Source organism: Pseudophryne corroboree, chromosome 4 (assembly GCF_028390025.1).
Source record: "Pseudophryne corroboree isolate aPseCor3 chromosome 4, aPseCor3.hap2, whole genome shotgun sequence".
Classification (NCBI taxonomy): Eukaryota; Metazoa; Chordata; class Amphibia; order Anura; family Myobatrachidae; genus Pseudophryne; species Pseudophryne corroboree.
Genome location: NC_086447.1, coordinates 430,031,068 through 430,043,813, shown reverse-complemented (window position 1 = coordinate 430,043,813; position 12,746 = coordinate 430,031,068). Strand labels below are relative to the sequence as shown.

Here is a 12,746-nt window from a genome sequence, read left to right as displayed (position 1 = left end):
AGTCTTTGGGATATACCAGCCGCTGTGTAAATAGACTTCAGTGTAGTCTCTATTTTCCTATCCCCAGGGTCCTTTATGGTAAAGGAGCCCGGAGCTAGTAGTACCGCCTTTTTAGATAGGCGAGAGACGGATACGTCTAAGGCAGGGGGTTCTTCCTAGATTTTCCTGCCATCAGGAGCAAATGGGAAGGTGTGCAAAAATAGTTTTGTCACTAGGTATTTTTTATCTGGATATTTGCAGGCTAACTTAAACAGGTCACCTAGTTATGCAGAACCAGGGAAAGGGACACTGAGTTTGTTCTGTGTTAAGAAAGACGACTACTGTGCTGCAGTGTCCTCTAGAGGGAGTTTTAACACGTCCCGTATAGCAAGAATGAGGGGCTCAATGCCATGTGCAGAAGGGGAATCCCCAGTAACAGGTTCCAAGTCCTCCCCCTCCTCCAGTATCTCCTCATCAGATTCTGAGAGTAAAGCAGGTAACCCACGTTTAGAGAGGGGGGCTGTTGAACATTTGCTCTTGCAGCTAGGTCTGCAACAGCCTGCTGCAGATGTTGAGTCTTTTGAGTATTAGCAGTGAGCCGAGATGACATATCTGACATCATGGATTTTATGGCACCTAGAAGGAAGGTTCTTAACTCTCCCCCCCAGCCCCCTCACTGAGTTGTGAGGACTGGCTGCATTCTTCACATGATAAGGAACCAGATGTAGAGGGAGAGAATCTGGTGTGACATACACTGCATAATTGGTGTTTTACAATGTTTACAGTAGAACACTTATATACACACACACACACACACACACACACACACACACACACACACACACACACGTAATATAATAGTAAGCCTGGCCTTATTGTATGTGAGAGGGAGACACAGAGGAAGGAACACCACACCCAAGCTAATCAGCCCCAGTGAGACTGCAAGCTGTTTTATCACAGTGTAACACCAGAGATTTTGTCATTTTCAGGACATAGATTGTGTACAATAGCGGCTCTCCCCCTTTGCTACGCCCCTGTACCAGTTTTCCTGCATATCCTGAGTGTCTTGAGGAGTTGTGTGTGCCTGCTGCTGCCGTTGTAAGCACATGAAGGTGCCAAAACGCCACTAATCCTGCTCTGAAGGAAGCACCGCCACCTGTAACGGCGCCGGAGCTATGTAGATTTTTATACTGGCAATGTCTCCCACAGAGTGTAAAACGAAGTAGAGATACCTGTTTTTACTACCGCTGGCTAGTGTACGCAGGGGGCTATAGCGGATCCCCCCAGGGAGGGTTCTGTATGCCGCAGCTACATTTGCACCGCACCAAGAACCGGGGCCCGCAGTTTTTACTCACCACTCTTCTCACCTTCAGGCATCTGATAGGGGTGTGCGGCATGCTGTGATTGCGACAGCTAAGGCGCAGTGCACCGCTGTACAACAACCTCCCAGGACGGAGGTCCAGCAGCAGGGAAGCGGCTCTGATGCCTCAAGAGACCGGTAACTGCCCCTCCCCCTAACTCCCATGGTGCAGGTATGCTGTTGCCCAAACAACATACCGAAAATAATAACGTTTTAAAATAAACTGAAGAAAACTCTCTGGAGCTCCAAAGTGTGCATCCTCTCCTAAGGGCACTTTTTTCTAAACTGCCTTTGGGAGGGGCATAGAGGGGAGGAGCCAGAACACCCAGTTGAAGAAATTTAAAGTGCACTGGCTCCTTTGGACCCCGTCTATACCTCATCATACTAATTCCACAACATCCCTTAGGGATGCTAGAGAAAAAGGCATATAATGTCCCAGGTAATTACAAAGCTTAGTACAAGTGCATTCAGAAACAACAATGAGGGTCAAGAGAACCAGTGTCACAATGGCAGTGCTGGAATGCACATCGCACATGCAGCGGGCTATCATGGAGTCAAAGATCGCAGACGTGTGGGATGCCGGACAATATGAATGTTAAAAGAGCAAACACAAGGCAAAACCATGCCTTGTAAGTGTTTGCCCCTTTAAAAAACAAAAAAAAAACCACCATCTGGATCGGACGGCATCCAGCACCTTCGGCAATATCGGACTACATTACATCCCGCCAATGGTGTAAATACCCAATGCCTGGAACTAACAGACGATGTTCACATGCCAGAATCACAGCTCTTACATGTACAGTAAGTAGTAGGTTTGATACAAATCGGACACACTAACGCACAAAGCAGTATTTCCTCCATAAGAACTCTGAACACTTACTACTAATCGTGTGCATAGACATAGGATACATTTAGAGCCCTGGTGAGAGCATTATCACATTACCTGCTGCTTGTTCAAACTGGGCAAAAGCTGCGTGCACAAACGCAAACTTCTTGCAGTTTAGTCTTGCAAGCTGGAACTGGTCACGTGCTTCTTCTGGGTCCAAAACACTGAAATGTATTAATACGTAGATTACTAATCAATAAACTGGGAGTATATTTAAAACCTATTCTGAGAAACCTGAGGGATTTCTAATATCACATTGCTCCTAATTTACCAGCTGAATAACTGCCTCTCTCAGTGCATGGATTCAATATGGTGTAGGAAGTGTCGTACAACGATTCATTATCGCCTTTGTGGCCACCTTAGGTGATCTCTATTCTATATAGCCAAGCTTGTTATCTTGCCCACATAAGCTTCACTGGATTGAGAACTGGCAACTACAGAGGCTCATCTGTGTTCACTGCCATGTTCCAGGATCCAATCCAAGACGAAGATATTCAGATAGTGTTTGCAATATCTTGGTTCTGCCATCAATGCTGAACAGAACCTGGTAATTATTTGACTGGGCAGTATTTCTTCCAAACATCCACTGTTCATGTTCTGAAGCCAACCGCAGACACATCTGGATTCACTGACATGAAGGAACTATGGGCCTAACTCAGATCTGATCGCAGCAGCAAATTAGTTAGCAGTTGGGCTAAACCCTGTGCACTGCAGGAGGGGCAGATATAACATGTGCAGAGAGAGTTAGGTTTGGGTGGGGTGTGTTCAATCTGAAATCTAAATTGCAGTATAAAAATAAAGTAGCCAGTACTCACCCTGCACAGAAACAATATAACCAGTGGTGCAAGTAGAAATATTTTCTGTCTGAGTGGTTCAGAGTGTTGAAAAAATGGGCGTGGTCATTGAGAGGCGTGGCCACATGGCAAAAGTGGAAGTGGCTACATGACACTAGTGGCGTGGCCACAATACACAGCCCCTTTTCTTTGCACTCTGGAGGCAAGGCTGGAAATATATACTAATTCCTCCAGTATAATAGAAATAATAAGAATTTACTTACCGATAATTCTATTTCTCGTAGTCCGTAGTGGATGCTGGGGACTCCGTCAGGACCATGGGGAATAGCGGCTCCGCAGGAGACAGGGCACAAAAATAAAGCTTTAGGATTAGGTGGTGTGTACTGGCTCCTCCCACTATGACCCTCCTCCAAGCCTCAGTTAGGATACTGTGCCCGGACGAGCGTACACAATAAGGAAGGATATTGAATCCCGGGTAAGACTCATACCAGCCACACCAATCACACCGTATAACTTGTGATCTGAACCCAGTTAACAGTATGACAAACGTAGGAGCCTCTGAACAGACGGCTCACAACAATAACAACCCGAATTTGTTTGTAACAATAACTATGTACAAGTATTGCAGACAATCCGCACTTGGGATGGGCGCCCAGCATCCACTACGGACTACGAGAAATAGAATTATCGGTAAGTAAATTCTTATTTTCTCTAACGTCCTAAGTGGATGCTGGGGACTCCGTCAGGACCATGGGGATTATACCAAAGCTCCCAAACGGGCGGGAGAGTGCGGATGACTCCGCAGCACCGAATGAGAGAACTCAAGGTCCTCCTCAGCCAGGGTATCAAATTTGTAGAATTTTGCAAATGTGTTTGCCCCTGACCAAGTAGCAGCTCGGCAGAGTTGTAATGCCGAGACCCCCCGGGCAGCCGCCCAGGATGAGCCCACTTTCCTTGTGGAATGGGCCTTGACAGATTTAGGTTGTGGCAAGCCTGCCACAGAATGTGCAAGTTGAATTGTGCTACAAATCCAACGAGCAATCGTCTGCTTAGAAGCAGGAACACCCATCTTGTTGGGTGCATACAATATAAACAGTGAGTCAGACTTTCTGACTCCCGCCGTTCTTGAAATATATATTTTCAATGCCCGGACCACGTCCAACAACTTGGAATCCTCCAAATCGTTAGTAGCCGCAGGCACCACAATAGGCTGGTTCAGGTGAAACGCTGACACCACCTTAGGCAGAAAATGAGGACGTGTCCGCAGTTCTGCCCTGTCCGTATGGAAAATCAGATATGGGCTCTTATATGATAAAGCCGCCAATTCTGATACTCTCCTGGCTGAAGCCAGGGCCAGTAGCATGGTTACTTTCCATGTAAGATACTTCAACTCCACCGATTTGAGCGGCTCAAACCAATGGGATTTGAGAAAATCCAAGACTACATTAAGATCCCACGGTGCCACTGGGGGCACAACCGGGGGCTGTATATGTAGTACTCCTTTTACAAAAGTCTGGACTTCAGGAACTGAAGCCAATTCTTTCTGGAAGAAAATCGACAGGGCCGAAATTTGAACCTTAATGGACCCCAATTTGAGGCCCATAGACAATCCTGTTTGCAGGAAATGTAGGAATCGACCCAGTTGAAATTCCTCCGTGGGGGCCTTCCTGGCCTCACACCACGCAACATATTTTCTCCAAATGCGGTGATAATGTTGTGCAGTCACCTCCTTCCTGGCTTTTACCAGTGTAGGAATGACCTCTTCCGGAATGCCTTTTTCCCTTAGAATTCGGCGTTCAACCGCCATGCCGTCAAACGCAGCCGCGGTAAGTCTTGGAATAGACACGGTCCCTGCTGAAGCAGGTCCGGTCTTAGAGGTAGAGGCCACGGATCCTCCGTGAGCATCTCTTGAAGTTCCGGGTACCAAGTTCTTCTTGGCCAATCCGGAGCCACTAGTATCGTTCTTACTCCCTTTTGCCGTATAATTCTCAGTACCTTTGGTATGAGAGGCAGAGGAGGGAACACATACACTGACTGGAACACCCACGGTGTTACCAGAGCGTCCACAGCTATTGCCTGAGGGTCTCTTGACCTGGCGCAATACCTGTCCAGTTTTTTGTTGAGGCGGGACGCCATCATATCCACCATTGGTTTTTCCCAACGGTTCACAATCATGTGGAAGACTTCTGGATGAAGTCCCCACTCTCCCGGGTGTAGATCGTGTCTGCTGAGGAAGTCTGCTTCCCAGTTGTCCACTCCCGGAATGAATACTGCTGACAGTGCTATCACATGATCTTCCGCCCAGCGAAGAATCCTTGCAGCTTCTGCCATTGCTGTCAAGCTTCTTGTGCCGCCCTGTCTGTTTACGTGGGCGACTGCCGTGATGTTGTCCGACTGGATCAACACCGGCTGACCCTGAAGCAGGGGTTTTGCCAGACTTAGAGCATTGTAAATCGCTCTTAGCTCCAGTATATTTATGTGAATAGACATCTCCAGGCTTGACCATACTCCCTGGAAGTTTCTTCCCTGTGTGACCGCTCCCCAGCCTCTCAGACTGGCATCCGTGGTCACCAGGACCCAGTCCTGTATGCCGAATCTGCGGCCCTCTAACAGATGAGCACTCTGCAACCACCACAGAAGAGACACCCTTGTCCGTGGCGATAAGGTTATCCGCTGATGCATCTGCAGATGCGATCCGGACCATTTGTCCAGCAGATCCCACTGAAAAGTTCGTGCGTGGAATCTGCCGAATGGAATCGCTTCGTAAGAAGCCACCATCTTTCCCAGGACTCTTGTGCATTGATGCACAGACACTTTCCCTGGTTTTAGGAGGTTCCTGACAAGTTCGGATAACTCCCTGGCTTTCTCCTCCGGAAGAAACACCTTTTTCTGAACCGTGTCCAGAATCATTCCCAGGAACAGCAGACGTGTCGTCGGGGTCAACTGAGATTTTGGAAAATTCAGAATCCACCCGTGTTGTTGCAGCACTAGTTGGGTTAGTGCTACTCCGTCCTCCAGCTGTTCTCTGGACCTTGCCCTTATCAGGAGATCGTCCAAGTAAGGGATAATTAATACGCCTCTTCTTCGCAGAAGAATCATCATTTCGGCCATTACCTTGGTAAAGACCCGAGGTGCCGTGGACAATCCAAACGGCAGCGTCTGAAACTGATAATGACAGTTTTGCACCACGAACCTGAGGTACCCTTGATGTGAAGGGCAAATTGGGACATGTAGGTAAGCATCCTTTATGTCCAGGGACACCATAAAGTCCCCTTCTTCCAGATTCGCTATCACTGCTCTGAGTGACTCCATCTTGAACTTGAATTTTTGTATGTACAGGTTCAAAGATTTCAGATTTAGAATAGGTCTTACCGAGCCGTCCGGCTTCGGTACCACAAATAGCGTGGAGTAATACCCCTTTCCCTGTTGTAGGAGGGGTACCTTGACTATCACCTGCTGAGAAAACAGCTTGTGAATGGCTTCCAATACCGTCGCCCTGTCTGAGGGAGACGTTGGCAAAGCAGACTTTAGGAACCGGCGAGGGGGAGACTTCTCGAATTCCAACCTGTAACCCTGAGATACTACCTGCAGAATCCAGGGGTCCACCTGTGAGCAAGCCCACTGTGCGCTGAAATTCTTGAGTCGACCCCCCACCGCTCCTGAGTCCGCTTGTAATGCCCCAGCGTCATGCTGAGGGCTTTGCAGAACCCTGGGAGGGCTTCTGTTCCTGGGCAGGGGCTGCTTGCTGCCCTCTCTTACCCCTTCCTCTGCCCCGAGGCAGATATGACTGTCCTTTTGTCCGCTTGTTCTTATAGGACCGAAAGGACTGCGGCTGAAAAGACGGTGTCTTTTTCTGTTGGGAGGGGGTCTGAGGTAAAAAGGTGGATTTTCCGGCAGTTGCCGTGGCCACCAGATCCGATAGACCGACGCCAAATAATTCCTCCCCTTTATACGGCAATACTTCCATATGTCGTTTGGAATCCGCATCACCTGACCACTGTCGCGTCCATAAACTCCTTCTGGCAGATATGGACATCGCATTTACTCTCGATGCCAGAGTACAAATATCTCTCTGAGCATCTCGCATATAAAGGAAAGCATCCTTTAATTGCTCTATAGTCAATAAAATACTGTCCCTATCCAGGGTATCAATATTTTCAGTCAGGGAATCCAACCAGACGACCCCAGCACTGCACATCCAGGCTGAGGCGATGGCTGGTCGCAGTATAACACCAGTATGTGTGTATATACTTTTTAGGGTAGTTTCCATTCTCCTATCAGCTGGATCCCTGAGGGCGGCCGTATCAGGAGACGGTAACGCCACTTGTTTTGATAAGCGTGTGAGCGCCTTATCCACCCTAGGGGGTGTTTCCCAGCGCGCCCTAACCTCTGGCGGGAAAGGGTATAATGCTAATAACTTTTTTGAAATTAGCATTTTTCTATCTGGGTTAACCCACGCTTCATCACATACATCATTTAATTCCTCTGATTCAGGAAAAACTACAGGTAGTTTTTTCACCCCCCCACATAATACCCCTTTTTGTGGTACTTGCAGTATCAGAGATATGCAAAGCCTCCTTCATTGCCGTGATCATATAACGTGTGGCCCTACTTGAAAATACGTTTGTTTCATCACCGTCGACACTAGATTCAGTGTCTGTGTCTGGGTCTGTGTCGACCGACTGAGGTAAAGGGCGCTTTACAGCCCCTGACGGTGTCTGAGACGCCTGGGCAGGTACTAACTGGTTTGCCGGCCGTCTCATGTCGTCAACTGATTTTTGTAATGTGCGGACATTATCACGTAATTCCATAAACAAAGCCATCCATTCCGGTGTCGACTCCCTGGGGGGTGACATCACCATTATCGGCAATTGCTCTGCCTCCACACCAACATCGTCCTCATACATGTCGACACACACGTACCGACACACAGCAGACACACAGGGAATGCTCTTATCGAAGACAGGACCCCACTAGCCCTTTGGGGAGACAGAGGGAGAGTTTGCCAGCACACACCCAAGCGCTATAATATATATGGGAACAACCTTATATAAGTGTTGTTCTTTATAGCAGCTTAAATATATCAAAATATCGCCAAAAAAATGCCCCCCCTCTCTGTTTTACCCTGTTTCTGTAGTGCAGTGCAGGGGAGAGTCCTGGGAGCCTTCCTCACAGCGGAGCTGAGCAGGAAAATGGCGCTGTGTGCTGAGGAGAATAAGCTCCGCCCCCTATTTCGGCGGGCTTTTCTCCCGTAGTTTTAGATAACTGGCATGGGTTAAATACATACATATAGCCTCAATGGCTATATGTGATGTATTCTTTTGCCATAAAGGTATTAAATATTGCTGCCCAGGGCGCCCCCAGCAGCGCCCTGCACCCTCCGTGACCGCTTGGTGTGAAGTGTGTGACAACAATGGCGCACAGCTGCAGTGCTGTGCGCTACCTTCATGAAGACTGAAGAGCCTTCTTCCGCCTGTTTCCGGACCTTCAATCTTCAGCATCTGTAAGGGGGGTCGGCGGCGCGGCTCCGGGACGAACCCCAGGGTGAGACCTGTGTTCCGACTCCCTCTGGAGCTAATGGTGTCCAGTAGCCTAAGAATCCAATCCATCCTGCACGCAGGTGAGTTGAAATTCTCTCCCCTAAGTCCCTCGATGCAGTGAGCCTGTTGCCAGCAGGACTCACTGAAAATAAAAAAACTAAAAACTTTTTCTAAGCAGCTCTTTAGGAGAGCCACCTAGATTGCACCCTGCTCGGACGGGCACAAAAACCTAACTGGGGCTTGGAGGAGGGTCATAGGGGGAGGAGCCAGTACACACCACCTAATCCTAAAGCTTTATTTTTGTGCCCTGTCTCCTGCGGAGCCGCTATTCCCCATGGTCCTGACGGAGTCCCCAGCATCCACTTAGGACGTTAGAGAAAATAGGATTTTAATACCTACCGGTAAATCCTTTTCTCTTAGTCCGTAGAGGATGCTGGGGACTCCAAATGGACCATGGGGTATAGACGGGATCCGTAGGAGACATGGGCACTTTAAGACTTTAAAATGGGTGTGAACTGGCTCCTCCCTCTATGCCCCTCCTCCAGACTCCAGTTATAGAACTGTGCCCAGGGAGACTGACATTTCGAGGAAAGAATTTATCAGTTAAACACGGTGAGCGTCATACCAGCTCACACCTCCAGCATGCCGCAGAACGTGGCATTCAAGAAAATACCAGCTGACGGCATGACTAAAAAACAGCAATACGCTGCCAGAACGGAACAACTTGTGTGTACACATCACCAATAATAGCATAACCTATGCCACTGAAAAACGTCAGCAATAGGCTGACTGAAAAGAAACACAGCATGTGTGTAACCCAACTAATAACTGCAGATACAGTACGCACTGGGACGGGCGCCCAGTATCCTCTACGGACTAAGAGAAAATAAGAATTTACTCACCGGTAATTCTATTTCTCGTAGTCCGTAGTGGATGCTGGGAACTCCGTAAGGACCATGGGGAATAGCGGGCTCCGAAGGAGGCTGGGCACTCTAGAAAGATTTATGACTACCTGGTGTGCACTGGCTCCTCCCACTATGACCCTCCTCCAAGCCTCAGTTAGGACACTGTGCCCGGACGAGCAGACATAATAAGGAAGGATTTTGAATCCCGGGTAAGACTCTTACCAGCCACACCGTACAACTCGTGATACTATATCCAGTTTGACAGTATGAAAACAACTGAGCCTCTCAACAGATGGCTCAACAATAACCCTTTAGTTAACAATAACTATTTACAAGTATTGCAGACAAACCGCACTTGGGATGGGCGCCCAGCATCCACTACGGACTACGAGAAATAGAATTACCAGTGAGTAAATTCTTATTTTCTCTGACGTCCTAGTGGATGCTGGGAACTCCGTAAGGACCATGGGGATTATACCAAAGCTCCCAAACGGGCGGGAGAGTGCGGATGACTCTGCAGCACCGAATGAGAGAACTCCAGGTCCTCCTCAGCCAGGGTATCAAATTTGTAGAATTTTGCAAACATGTTTGCCCCTGACCAAGTAGCTGCTCGGCAAAGTTGTAAAGCCGAGACCCCTCGGGCAGCCGCCCAAGATGAGCCCACCTTCCTTGTGGAATGGGCATTTACAGATTTTGGCTGTGGCATGCCTGCCACAGAATGTGCAAGCTGAATTGTACTACAAATCCAGCGAGCAATAGACTGCTTAGAAGCAGGAGCACCCAGCTTGTTGGGTGCATACAGGATAAACAGCGAGTCAGATTTTCTGACTCCAGCCGTCCTGGAAACATATATTTTCAGGGCCCTGACAACGTCTAGCAACTTGGAGTCCTCCAAATCCTTAGTAGCCGCAGGCACCACAATAGGCTGGTTCAGGTGAAACGCTGACACCACCTTAGGGAGAAACTGGGGACGAGTCCTCAATTCTGCCCTATCCATATGGAAAATCAGATAAGGGCTTTTACATGATAAAGCCGCCAATTCTGACACTCGCCTGGCTGAAGCCAAGGCCAATAACATGACCACTTTCCACGTGAGATATTTCAGATCCACGGTTTTTAGTGGCTCAAACCAGTGTGATTTTAAGAAACTCAACATCACGTTGAGATCCCAAGGTGCCACAGGAGGCACAAATGGGGGCTGAATATGCAGCACTCCTTTCACAAATGTCTGAACTTCAGGTACTGAAGCTAGTTCTTTTTGAAAGAAAATCGACAGAGCCGAGATCTGTACTTTAATGGAGCCTAGTTTTAGGCCCATATTCACTCCTGCTTGCAGGAAATGCAGAAATCGACCTAGTTGAAATTCCTCTGTCGGGGCCTTTTTGGCCTCGCACCATGCAACATATTTCCGCCATATGCGGTGATAATGCTTTGCCGTAACATCTTTCCTGGCCTTAATAAGCGTAGGAATGACTTCTTCCGGAATACCCTTTTCCTTTAGGATCCGGTGTTCAACCGCCATGCCGTCAAACGCAGCCGCGGTAAGTCTTGGAACAGACAGGGCCCCTGTTGTAGCAGGTCCTGTCTGAGCGGTAGAGGCCACGGGTCCTCTGAGAGCATCTCTTGAAGTTCCGGGTACCACGCTCGTCTTGGCCAATCCGGAACCACGAGAATGGTGTTTACTCCTCGCTTTCTTATTATTCTCAATACCTTTGGTATGAGAGGCAGAGGAGGGAACACATAAACCGACTGGTACACCCACGGTGTCACTAGAGCGTCCACAGCTATCGCCTGAGGGTCCCTTGACCTGGCGCAATATCTTTTTAACTTTTTGTTGAGGCGGGACGCCATCATGTCCACCTGTGGTTTTTCCCAACGGTTTACCAGCATCTGGAAGACTTCTGGATGAAGTCCCCACTCTCCCGGGTGGAGGTCGTGTCTGCTGAGGAAGTCTGCTTCCCAGTTGTCCACTCCCGGAATGAACACTGCTGACAGTGCTAGTACATGATTCTCCGCCCATCGGAGAATTCTTGTGGCTTCCGCCATCGCCATCCTGCTTCTTGTGCCGCCCTGTCGATTTACATGGGCGACTGCCGTGATGTTGTCTGACTGGATCAGCACCGGCTGGTGTAGGAGCAGGGATTTTGCTTGACTTAGGGCATTGTAGATGGCCCTTAGTTCCAGAATATTTATGTGAAGGGAAGTCTCCTGACTCGACCATAGTCCTTGGAAGTTTCTTCCCTGTGTGACTGCCCCGCAGCCTCGAAGGCTGGCATCCGTGGTCACCAGGACCCAGTCCTGTATGCCGAACCTGCGGCCCTCTAGAAGATGGGCACTCAGCAGCCACCACAGTAGCGACACCCTGGTTCTTGGAGACAGGGTTATCAAGCGATGCATCTGAAGATGCGATCCGGACCACTGGTCCAACAGGTCCCACTGAAAGATTCTGGCATGGAACCTGCCGAAGGGAATTGCTTCGTAAGAAGCCACCATCTTTCCCAGGACCCGCGTGCAGCGATGCACTGATACCTGTTTTGGTTTCAGAAGGTCTCTGACTAGAGATGACAACTCCCTGGCTTTCTCCTCCGGGAGAAACACTTTTTTCTGGACTGTATCCAGAATCATACCCAGGAACAGTAGTCGTGTCGTCAGAACCAGCTGTGACTTTGGGATATTCAGAATCCAGCCGTGCTGGTGCAGCACCTCCTGAGATAGTGCTACTCCCACCAACAACTGTTCCTTGGACCTCGCTTTTATTAGGAGATCGTCCAAGTACGGGATAATTAAAACTCCCTTTTTTCGAAGGAGTATCATCATTTCCGCCATCACCTTGGTAAATACCCTCGGTGCCGTGGACAGTCCAAACGGCAGCGTCTGGAATTGGTAATGGCAATCCTGTACCACAAATCTGAGGTACTCCTGGTGAGGATGGTAAATGGGGACATGCAAGTAAGCATCCTTAATGTCCAGGGATACCATGTAATCCCCATCGTCCAGGCTCGCAATAACCGCCCTGAGCGATTCCATCTTGAACTTGAATTTTTTTATGTATGTGTTCAAGGATTTCAAATTTAAAATGGGTCTCACCGAACCGTCCGGTTTCGGTACCACAAATAGTGTGGAATAGTAACCCCGGCCTTGTTGAAGTAGGGGTACCTTGATTATCACCTGCTGGGAATACAGCTTGTGAATTGCCGCTAGCACCGCCTCCCTGTCTGAGGGAGCAATCGGCAAGGCAGATTTTAGGAACCGGTGGGGTGGAGACACCTCGAATTCCAGTTT

The 12,746-nt window shown here is 48.8% G+C and overlaps 1 protein-coding gene across 6 annotated transcripts in view; it reads right to left on the bottom strand.

Moving 5' to 3' along the window:
- Positions 1–12,746, bottom strand: part of TTK (TTK protein kinase) — a 429,767-nt gene that overhangs the window by 298,017 nt on the left and 119,004 nt on the right. For all 6 annotated transcript variants that reach the window (XR_010176004.1, XM_063916870.1, XM_063916871.1 and 3 more), the window contains exon 4: positions 2,283–2,389. Coding sequence is in view for 5 of the 6 variants with exons in the window: in XM_063916870.1 (XP_063772940.1) it covers positions 2,283–2,389 (107 nt within the window). In the remaining variant the exon portion in view is untranslated. The remainder of the gene's footprint in view (positions 1–2,282; positions 2,390–12,746) is intronic.